The sequence below is a fragment of the Magnolia sinica genome, chromosome 7 (genome assembly GCF_029962835.1).
Source record: "Magnolia sinica isolate HGM2019 chromosome 7, MsV1, whole genome shotgun sequence".
NCBI classification, from domain to species: Eukaryota; Viridiplantae; Streptophyta; class Magnoliopsida; order Magnoliales; family Magnoliaceae; genus Magnolia; species Magnolia sinica.
In genome coordinates, this window is record NC_080579.1 from 39,076,929 (window position 1) to 39,088,657 (window position 11,729).

General features: G+C 37.5%; 1 protein-coding gene across 1 annotated transcript; it reads right to left on the reverse strand.

The window, feature by feature from the left end:
• Positions 1–9,754: 9,754 nt before the first annotated feature.
• Positions 9,755–11,729, reverse strand: LOC131250620 (uncharacterized). Its single transcript, XM_058250908.1, has 9 exons — positions 11,679–11,729; positions 11,457–11,568; positions 10,830–10,914; positions 10,684–10,735; positions 10,530–10,591; positions 10,321–10,436; positions 10,077–10,195; positions 9,918–9,986; positions 9,755–9,817 (listed from the first exon to the last, which is right to left on the reverse strand). The coding sequence occupies exons 1-9, from the start codon at positions 11,727–11,729 to the stop codon at positions 9,755–9,757; spliced, it is 729 nt and encodes a 242-aa protein (XP_058106891.1).

Genomic DNA, 11,729 nt, shown 5'->3' on the forward strand with positions numbered 1-11,729 from the left:
ACCTTGGAAAGAGAGTGGAAAAGAGAGAGGAAGTGAGAGAGATTAGTTGGTGAATCACCTTGATTCTTCCTTGTTCTTCTTCATCTTTGAATCTTCACTTTGAATCGTTCCTTTGGCGATTCTGAGTTCTTTTGGGGTAAGTTAAACTAACCCTAATCTGTGTTAGAGCTTAGATTAGACTTGGTGTTGTTGTATCTCATTTCTATCCTTATTCTAGGGTATTCTTGCGCCGTTGACGAAGACAACTCATCTAAATCAGTTCGGCGGTTCTTTCTTCACTTAAGGTGCGGACTTTAAGTGTATAGGTTATGGTTTTCAAGGCTTTCAATCCCAGTTAGTGATTTATTCTTGTTATGGATGAGATTTCACATGCCAAATGTTGTGTTTACATCGCTTTCCTGTTATGCATATGCTATATTGAGATTTGTGTATTCTAAGTGTATTTATAAAGTACCGTATACGTATAAAATACGCACTTGTGTTTGCCATGATTATTTGTCATGTATGTATGCTAGATGCATTTATGACAGCTCCTTGATAAAAGGAAATGTCTAAGTGCATGTATTTCAACATGCGTCATGTATGTTGTTCCATGTATGCTAAGTGTTTGTAGAAATGCATGAATGATCTAAGTGTAACTGATTACACTAAATGTGGGCGTTGAGAAGTGATTCTCAATACTCCTATGGATGCGCATGATTTCCTTCTGCAGTTACATTCCAAGTTATTTAAATTCAAGCATCTCCTATGCTTACATTTATGTTAAGTTGATATTCTTCAGATGTGTATGTACCATGACTTGAGTTGTCGATCCATTACTGTTTTACATTCCATATGAATATCTGTAGTAGTGTAATGTATTTGGGACTATGCCTTAGTCCAGGAAATCGGTAATTGACCCTATGGTCGTGGTTGAGATTGCTTTCGCCACGTGAGACGCATTAGACGAACCCGAGTCGTATTAGAGTTGTCGGCAGTGGTTCGACCACGCGGAGTGTTTGCGCACTCCATGTCGTTCAATTCAACGTGCGCTCGTGCTAGTCGAGTTCGTCAACTAACCCGATTGTCCGATGTATGTTAACCATGTATGGACGCTACTGCTTGAATCTAGGATACCGAACTTACCAGTGAAATCCTAATAACCATGGTACCTGATCCGCTAAGACTCATGAGCCGGACATGGTGGTATGGGACACCGTGGTCGAGCTGTCGGCCTACGCTGGGGTGACGAGCCTCCCCGTAGTGACCAGTGAGCAACTTAATCTCGTGAGCCGATTATGGTGGTATGGGACACTATATTCGTGCTGTCGGCCTACATTGATTGGTGACGAGCCCTTTGTAGTGACCTCGAGCATACCTGGATACCGCAAGGAGGTGACGAGCCGATCTGTGGTAGTAAAGGCATGAAAGGCGTGCATTGATTGGTGACGAGCCCTTTGCTACGACCTCAACTATATGATCGTATGAGATGGCTAGGATTGACGACCCTAGTATGGATCACTGTTTGGATGGTGATATGAGGAAGGTATCTTAGCTTCCCAATCCTGCTGTATGAATTGGACTAATAACAACTTGGTAATCATATCCATGCACCGCATTTGCATGTGCTTTGTAGATGTGGCGCACTTTGAGGCGATGTCATGCGTAACGTAAGATGAAGACGCTGAGGGTGTACGCGTGAGGGCACGCATCATATTGCATTCATACCTGCATTAACAAGAGTACTTAGGATTTATTTCCTTATCCTGCTTTATCATTACTGTTTGATTAAACTGATAACATGTTAACCAGTGCCTTATTGTTCCACTGAGTTGATCACTCACTCCCACGTTTCTGGGGCGGTGTTGCACACCCACCGGACTGCTCTTAGGCCCTGATGTTGCAGATGTGGATGTGACGTCTGAGGCAGAGCGGGAGCTGGATGACGACGAGGCTGCCTTCTCCTATATGCAGTTTTCAGACGGGTTCTAGCGAGCCTCGGTCTGTTGCGCGGGATCTATGGGATTACTATTTTGGGAACTGAAATGATGTAACTTGTACTTATAATTTTGATAAATAACACTTTTTTCACGATCTGGTTGTATATGTAATTCAGGGACTTACACTTGTACACATATTTTACTATAAGTCTTCCGCTTGCTTTATTCACTTATCCCTGAATCATATCTGCGTTTTGGCTTAATCGATCCCATGTTTATGTGCTAATACAGTCAACATACATCATTCATTAAATATGTTGCATAAGTGATGTTTTGGAACTCGGGAGCTGAGTTATGCTCGACCCCCGAATTTCAGGGCGTTACATTAAATGACATAGGCAACTCTATGTGGGGTTTTGGTGATAGCATCCCAGAAAGTAAAGTCTGTGCAAAGATACTACGCTCATTGCTTGAAAGGTTCAATTCTAAGGTCACTTCCATTCAGGAACTTCTTGATACGGATAATATGAGGGTTAAAGAGCTTGTTGATTGTTTTCAAACCTACGAGTTAAATTTTAAGGCTCCTAAAGGTAAGTCCATAGCCCTTAAGTCTTCTAAAAACATTTCCCAAAATAATTCTGATTGCGAAAATTCTGAAGATGATATGGCACTATTAGCCAAGAAGTTTATAAAATTTTCAAATGCAAAAAGAGAGTAGATTTTTAAAAAACCTTCTGAAAAGAAAATGACTAGATCTAAAAATTGAAAATCTATTAAAGACAGCCAATGCTTCAACTGCAATGAATATGGGCATCTGGCCAACAAATGTCCAAAGACGGACAAACCTAAAAAGAAAGGTATGTTGGCCACATGGGATAAGTCATCTTGCTCTGAAGCTTCTTCTGAGTTAGATGATTCTGAACTCGAGTATACTAATGAGGTCAAGGCCTTAATGACTCTAGCGAGAGTCACTTCCTCAAATAATTGTAATTCAACTTATGATGAAAATTTGAGATGCGACCCTGACAATGATGATGATCTATAAGATGCCTGTAATGCCTTATACAGGGAGAGTTGTAAGATAGCTATAAAACTAAAACTTCAAAAAAAAAAGTTTTTAAAGTTAAAAGAAGATTTTGATAACCTAGTTTTAGAAAAATCTCATTTTTCTAATTGTTTTGAAAAAGCTAAGTGTGATTTAGATTTCAAAACATCCCAAGTTGAAAATCTTAAATTAGAAAATGAAAAACTAAAACTAGAAGTCTCTTCTCTCTTGAGTTTGAAGAATACTTGGAGGTATGCCCAAGGTGATCCTAAACTAGAAAGATTGCTAACTAGATCAAGGAAATGTGGCAATAAATCTGATCTGGGCTACGATAAGAATACACTTTCTAAAAGTAAGTCCACTCCTCCTAAGTTTGTCAAAGGGGAGTCCTCTAACTCAAAAGGGAAAAGTCTGAATCAAAATAGTTTTAAAGATCCTAAAACTTTTCAGGCTATGAAACCTAAAAGCAACCGTATCAATTGTAGAAATCAGAATCATAACCCCTTAGCTAAGAAAATTATAGATTTACTCAAGGAGCTTCTAAAATCTAACTCGAATGGTAGAATATATAACAACTACAAGCATAGAAAAACCAACTATGTTCCAAAACCCAAAACAGTAATGAAATGGGTCCCTAAGGTTACTTATCTGGTTGCCCACATCGCTTTTAAGGCTTTGAGTCAATCAAAATGGTACCTAAATAGTGGTTGCTCTAGACACATGACATGTGATAAAGATTTGTTCACCAATCTTAAAGATATGACTGATGGCTCAATCACATTCGGTGATGGTACCAACTGCAGAATTGTTGGCTAAGGTACGGTTTAACTCTTTAATCTTCCTCCATTTGAGAATGTTTTGTTTGTAGAGGGCCTTAAGCATAATCTCTTAAGCAATTTTCAAATTTGTGATAATAAACATAATGTCAAATTCACCAACCGAGGGTGTGATATTTCTAATGAGAATGGTTCTGTGATATTAACTAGTCGTAGAACATCTGAGAACTACTATATAGTTAGTGATTCAAGCTCGTCTAAGTTATCATGCTACATGGTCCAAACCAATGAGACTGATTTATGGCATAAACGCCTAGGACATGTACACTACCGTAATTTTTATAGACTGAGAAAAGGTGAAGTAATAAGAGGTCTACTCAAGTTAAAGAGAATGGATAAAATTTGTGGCGAATGTCAGATTGGAAACAAAACTAGGAGTGCTCACAAGAAAGTGAACTCCAGTGCCACATCCAAACCCCTTGAACTCCTCCACATGGATCTCATTGGACCTACTAGAACGGAGAGTCGAGGCGGTAAGAAAGATATTCTGGTAATAGTGGATGACTTTACCAGGTATACATGGGTAGTTTTCATGAGAGAGAAATCTGAAACTCTCGATGAAGTGAAAAGGATACTCAAGCATATCCAAATTAAGAAAGAATCACATGTCTCTAAAATCCATAGTGATCATGGTTCTGAATTTGACAATAACAGTTTTGAGAAATTTTGTAGCATCTTGGTATATCGCATGAATTTTTTTCTCCTGAGACACCTCAACAGAATGGGGTTGTTGAAAGAAAAAATGTGTTCTTTAAGAAATGGTTAATGTGATGTTAAACAGCATGAAACTTCCAAAAATCCTTTGGGCTGAAGCAGTGAACATGGCTTATTATATTATTAACCGTGTTTATACTAGAAAGTCAAATAATAAGATTGCATATGAACCGTGGTTCAATAAGAAGCCAACAGTCAAATATTTTTGAGTTTTTGGCAACAAATGCTATATTTTACGTGACCAGAAAAATCTAGAAAAATTCGACACTAAAAGTGACGAGGGTATTTTTCTAGGATATGCACTAAAGAGTTTAGCATATTATGTTCTCAATAAGAGGAACAGTGCAATTTAGGAATCCATTAATGTGGTTATAGATGATAACCTGAATACATCTGTCTCTAGTTGAAAAGATGATGAAGTCTCTTTATTTGATAGACCAGACTCTTTATCTAGTCAAAATGACACTGAATTGCGGTCAATTAAAGACCATCCAACTAATCAAATTCTTGGGAACCCTCTCACTGGTGTGCACACTCATAGACAATTAGAAAACATTTGTAATTATATGTGCTTCACATCCCAGATTGAGCCGGCCAACATAAAAGAAGCGCTTACTGATGAAAACTGGATAGTGGCTATGCAAGATGAACTTAATCAATTCATAAGGAATGATGTATAATACTTAGTTCCTAGACCTAATGATAAACATATTATTAGAACTAAATGGATCTTTACAAATAAGTCTGATGAATTAGGTAACATTATAAGAAATAAGGCTAAACTGGTTGTACAAGGGTACACTTAGATAGAAGGCATCGATTATTATGAAACCTTTACCCTAGTAGCTTGTCTTGAATCTATCAGATTGTTCATATCCATTGCTTGTTACAAAATTTTCAAAATCTATCAAATGGATATCAAGAGTGCTTTCTTGAATGGTGATCTGCATGAAGAAGTATATGTAGAGCAGTCTACTGGTTTTAAAGACCCTAAACATACTGATCATGTTTATCACCTGAAAAAGGCACTCTATGGATTAAAATAAGCTCCCAAGGCATGGTATGAGAAATTGACTAAGTTTCTACTGAGTCATAACTTTGTAATGGGGAGTGTTAATAAGACACTGTTTTTAAAGAAACACAATGATCACATACTGATAGTTCAAATATATGTTGATGACATTATCTATAGATTTACTTGTTCTAACATGTCTGTTGAGTTTACAGATTTGATGACATCCAAGTTTGAAATGAGCATGGTTGGAGAACTGAACTATTTTTTAGGTCTGCAAGTGAAACAGCTTGAAGAAAGGATCTTTATTTCTCAAACCAAGTATGCTCTAAACTTAGTGAAAAAGTTTAGATTCGAGAGTGGTAAAAATTTAGATACTCCTATGAGTACGACACTTAAGCTCTCTAAGGATTCAATAGGTAAAAGTGTAGATCCTAAGTTGTTTCGCAGTATGATAGGTAGTTTATTATATTTAACTGCGAGCGGACACGATATTGCATTCAGTGTAGGTATCTGTGCTAGGTATCAATCTGATCTTAAATCTCACTTGATTGCTATTAAGTGTATTTTGAAATATGTCATAAGTTTGGCCAATCTTGGTCTTTGGTATCCCCATGATACTAATGTTCAATTAGCCAGTTATACGGATGTTGGTTGGGCTAGTACTATTGATGACCGTAAGTCTACTAGCGGTGGATATTTTTATGTTGGGAACTGTCTAGTTTCATGGCATAGTAAGAAATATAGTTTCGTATTACTTTCCACAGCTGAGGCTGAGTATATTATAGCCGGTAATGCATGCACTCAGCTTGTGTGGATGAAGAGAAGTTAAATGATTACGGATTTGCCTAAGATTCTATGGTTCTGTATTACGATAATTCTAGCATAATCAACATTTCTAAAAATCTAATCCAGCATTCACGAACTAAGCATATTGACATTAGATATCATTATATTCATGAATTAGAGGAAGATAAGATTATTTCATTGGATTATATTCAAACTGAAAATCAAATTGCAGACATTTTCACAAAACCACTTGACAGAAACAGGTTTGCTGAAATGAAATTAAATATTGGTGTGTGTAATGTAATCTGAGTTAATTGTGTTTGTTTGTACTATCACTACAACAACTTCGACTTTTGGCGGCACTCACAAGCACCGCTATAACTCCCTAGAAGCGCCGGCAATTCTACTATCGGCGCTAGTCAAGCGCCGATAAATGGGTATGTCGCTAAAAGTATTGGCGGCGCTAGATAACTTCTATCGGCGCCTTTCTGAGCGCTGATAATTGTATGTTTTTCCGACGCGAAAAAGCGCCGGTAAAAATCACTTTGAGCGCCGGTAAAAATGGTTCGTGGACACTTTTTCTTGCGAAAAAGCACCGCAAGATTTTTACACAAGCGCCGGTAGAAGCCTTTGTATGGATTGGAGAGGCCCTAGCATGCCAGTATTTTTTTTTTATTATATATAATTCAATCAAGACCTGTATTTTTTAAATATTTGAAACATAAAAATGATGCAATACAAATAAAACTGAATATTAAACAAAATTTATATTACCACACAATAAAAAAATATATATTACAATAAATGGTCTTGAATGTAAATAAAGAAATAAAAACAAATCCTCTATATGGTCTACTCCTAGCCCCTCGTGTTGAACTAATACCTTGCACTCACAACACAATGGGCACCTTGCACTCCACCACTCGGTACAATTTATTTATAACATTAGACCTATTTGGAGGTAGCTTCATTTACCAAGGTAGGGATTTAGGAGATTGCCCATGGTGTACGAGACTACACTTTTTTTCCTAATAAATTCAGGGAAAAACACAATTCCTGTAGTCCTGTTTTCTCCTCCAAAAGGGCTATGGCCTCACTTTGTGATATTGGCTGACTTCCTCCGATCCATCTCCTCCATGGGTGAGAAAAAATGCATATTGTGTGATAGGCAGCAAGTAAAAACCTAAAATGAATTTTCCAATGCATGAAATAGATAGTGTGGATATACATGATGAGCACAAAAAACACTTCTGTCCGCAGATATTATAACCAAGATACACGTCGAGCAGACCAAAGGGAATGTTCCCAGTGAGAAAAGAATACCAAACATAACAGAAAGAAAAAAGACAGAAAACTTGGAAAACTACTCCTTACAGTGAACTATTAATTTATCTAGAATTGTTCTAACAAGTTGGTCAGCTGCAAATTTCCAATTAGCAGCACTGCAAAAGAAAGTAAGAAAAAAAAAATCCACTGTGAATGGTTAAGAAAAAAGAAGATTGAATTTGTGAAATACCCAAAAATAAAAAATAAAAATAAAAACAAAAATCTGAGTTTATAGTTGGGTGGACAGGCCTCTTTCCACTAAGCATGCTTGCTGCTGATCTTCTCACAAATGAGCTTTCTGCAGCCTGCAAAGTGATTAACCAAGAGCATCATCAGTTTTAATGTAATTAATATACTACCCAACATAGAGAACACAATTGATCACGCGCCATTCAAATATATGCATGCGCGTGTACATATATATACACATACATGAAAAAGCTTATGATTTCAATGACAAAAGAAAGACCTGATAGGGAACTAATCAGGATGATGAAAAATAAGAAAGTATTTGCACACAGAAGCCTGAAGAAGGAACACTCATAGCAACACAATGTAGCAGTTGCTCTAAAAAATCAGCCAATTCCATGACAAAGATCAACCAAAGAAGACCAATAAATTCAAGCATTGGGTATTACAATAAGAAAATAAATTTTAAAGCTTCCAGTCAGCATCTCACTGCTAGACTTTAGCAAGAGTGAGAAGGAAGACAGCCAATATTCCAAAACATGGTAGGAAGTTTGGGTAATGGTTTCTATTTCAGCTGTATATTATTTGGGCACTCACATATGCCAATTCTGGATTCAGATAGCATGGATATGTTTTTCTAATTCAACTACACCAGTTTTTGTCATCCCTTATCTTCATATCATTCATTTCTTCAAGCAACCTATCCATGCTGATAACATTTCCACTTGTGTTTCTCAATCTAGTCGAAGGCAACACACTAGCTGATGCCATTTGCTGCAAATGGGGAACCAAACAGATCTAGTTCCAGTACATTACAGAATCACCTTTTTTTTCTCAATAAAACCCAATCCTTCACCTGCTTTTATTTTGTAAATATGTCTTACAAATGAACCCATGTGAAGTAAATGTGTCATCAGTTATATGTGGTAACTTGTAACTAGAATGCATTGGAAATAGACAAGCCAAAATACTGGAATTGTTTGCGAGATGAGATTTCGGTCTCATCACACATCCATAGGCCCCCACCTTTCGTTCTATGTTTTTTGGACCCGATTGAAAACTTTGAAGAGAATGCATTGCATTGCAAACTAATTCTTGCTTAGCATGGGAACACGATTAAAAGAAACTAAAAAACAATCAAAAGAAAGCAAAGAAGTAAACATTTTTCAAGATTTCACACCTTTGCTACATGGGAAAATCCAGATTGATGAGCTGAATTTCTTGCTATCTCACAGAGATCACAAGCAGTGAGCTTACATACCTGAAAAAGTATCACTCTTTAAGTGACCTGACCATGGATGTTTGGACAATATACCAGGAATTGAAATCAAATAAACCTGTGCGGCGACACTATATTCCAGAAACAAGGAGTTGTTGCTCAATCTGGTGCAGATCTTAATGATATATGAACTTCCTTAGCAACTTTGATGATATATCGGCCAAAAATCCTCGCTAAATCCTCCCCAGAGGTGCGAAAGAGAGATTTCCTGCAAATAGGGTGAACGGATGTTTGTGTGGGGGTTTTGAGCGCACTTGCTGCCATCCATCTGTAGTCATCTTCTTCTCTCATTCCATCTATTCAATTTGAGATGTTACTACCATGTCGAAAGAGAGATTTTTCACAGTGGTGCACTCACCCACCCTAACACACACCACCCATGTCTTGAACCAGTTGATTAGGTTAGAGATCATTTGGTACCAAGCAAAATGATACTAGAGTAAAAATGAGAAAAATGCTAACAAATTTGCTTTTTCCCTTGGACTTTAACCAGCAGTCCTTTCCCACATTAGGGCCAACCTCACAAAGGCATCGGTGATACATTTGTAATGGGGTAGTTTATGTTAGCCGCAGGTAGAAAAGCGTCGATAATTGTCACTTATCTTGTAGTGACATTATCACCCTTAACCAGTGATAGCATTGATACTAACCTGTTTTTGGGTGTACACAGAAAGGTGCCTTTAGCAAATGATTCATGTGTTTGGACACCTAAAATGAGACAATGTTTTCGTGAGAAGAATGAAACAAATGCATAGATCATGGATATCAGAATCCTTGAATGCTACACATAGAAAAACATTCCACAAACCTCCATATCCAGTCTCGGATATGCATACGAGAAAACAATCTCTTCAACACACCGACGAAGCCCCTGTGCCTGAAACACGGAATGATTGTCAAAGAAAATGGGCTTAGAAAAGCAAACACAGATCTAAAAATGCCTACCAGATGCAAAGATGCACCATACCTTTTGCTTCCCAGACTGCAATGCGTGTTTTAATTGCTCCCATCGGACAACATTAAGGTCTTCTTTTGAGATGGACCATCGGTTTTCCTGCCACCTTGCCTGTAGCTCTGTAGCAATAGCTGCAAATATTGCACTATTACAATGTAAATAATGCTCTTTCCAAAAATGAGATTTCCTAGCAGATAGAAACATGTATCATGCTTATTCAAATAAAATCATTAGAAATGATTTTTGAGTTGCATACTTTCATCAGGAATCATGTCAAGGATCTTTTGATATTTCTCTTCGGATGCAAATAATTTCTGCCCACCAAGCAGTTTCTCTTCAAAAAAGACCTTCAAGACATCTGTATATGATCTCCTGCACCGCATGCAAGTATCTTCATAATGAAAAGAGCTTAAATGACATCTTCTCAAGTTCCTTAAATATGTAAAGCAGATCATCGAGACTTACGCCAGTAAAGGATGCAGAGCTGGACCCACCAAAGACACTTTCTTATTACTATTTTCATTTCCCTATAACAGAGACTACGTCAGGGAGTTCCATGACATTGGGTCCTAAGAAAGATCTGGTACGTTGAAATTATTAACAGTTCAGTTATTGCTACCTTGTATACCCTGAAGTAGTCTGCAATAGCTGCCCTCTGTTCATTAGTCAACCTGAAGAACGGTGGCAGAATAAACACCATCTCAATACGCGTACAAAGGTCATGGGCAGATGAAATTCATGTTTCAGACTATATGCACAATTTACCTCCTCGCTCTCCCATCACAAACCCAATAATGAACACCGCGTCTGCCACTATATACCCAGAGTATGTGATTAAAACCAAAATCATCTGCATTAGGATACTCATAAAAGAAGTCAGTCATATCACCCTATAAATACATTTCCAAGGAAAATCCATGACATAAAGACCCGAACATCGACTATATAATATGGAGAGAAAAAAGATCCTGATGGAGGCTTTTTGAGGTACTTAGTTAATAGATATAACAGATAGTACAAAAGAGGAATCATAAGATCGTCAACCAGAGACTTTGCAAAGTATACTGGGGTTTCAGCTCTAATAGGTGGGGTCCATAGTCAAGTGATCCAGAACATTGGTTAATGTCATTCCAACATGGATTGACCATGCCCCATAAATCTCTTGGACTGGTTTTTTTTTTCCAGTTGAATGTAGAATGTTGTTGTATTTCTATTCTAATCTACTTGTCTGCTACGAATCTAAATGTTACAATTTTTAACAAGGGGCTTTTTGGGGCATGATCCATCCTCATTGTGATGGAAGGCCTCGATTCAAGGATCCTATCATTCCTCAGTATAAAATACTACCATTGGAACACCATGTAACCAAAAAGAAAAACTGTTGTTTCCCACCTCTGAGAGCAATATCCATCACTTTAATGGCGATGGTCATCAATAGCCAGCATTCTAAGCAGACTTTTGCTCCTGAGCAGCAGTACCGAACATCATCATAATCGGACATATCCTGTCAAAGAATCAAGCATTAGAGCTAAATAAAGAAAAAGCCCCACCAAACAACCACCTTGTTTGGTGGTGGTTGGTGGGGCTGGAAACATTCAACATAAAGCAACATACATATGAAAATTTCAACAATTCATATAATCTGAAAGTTTCAGATTTTAACAT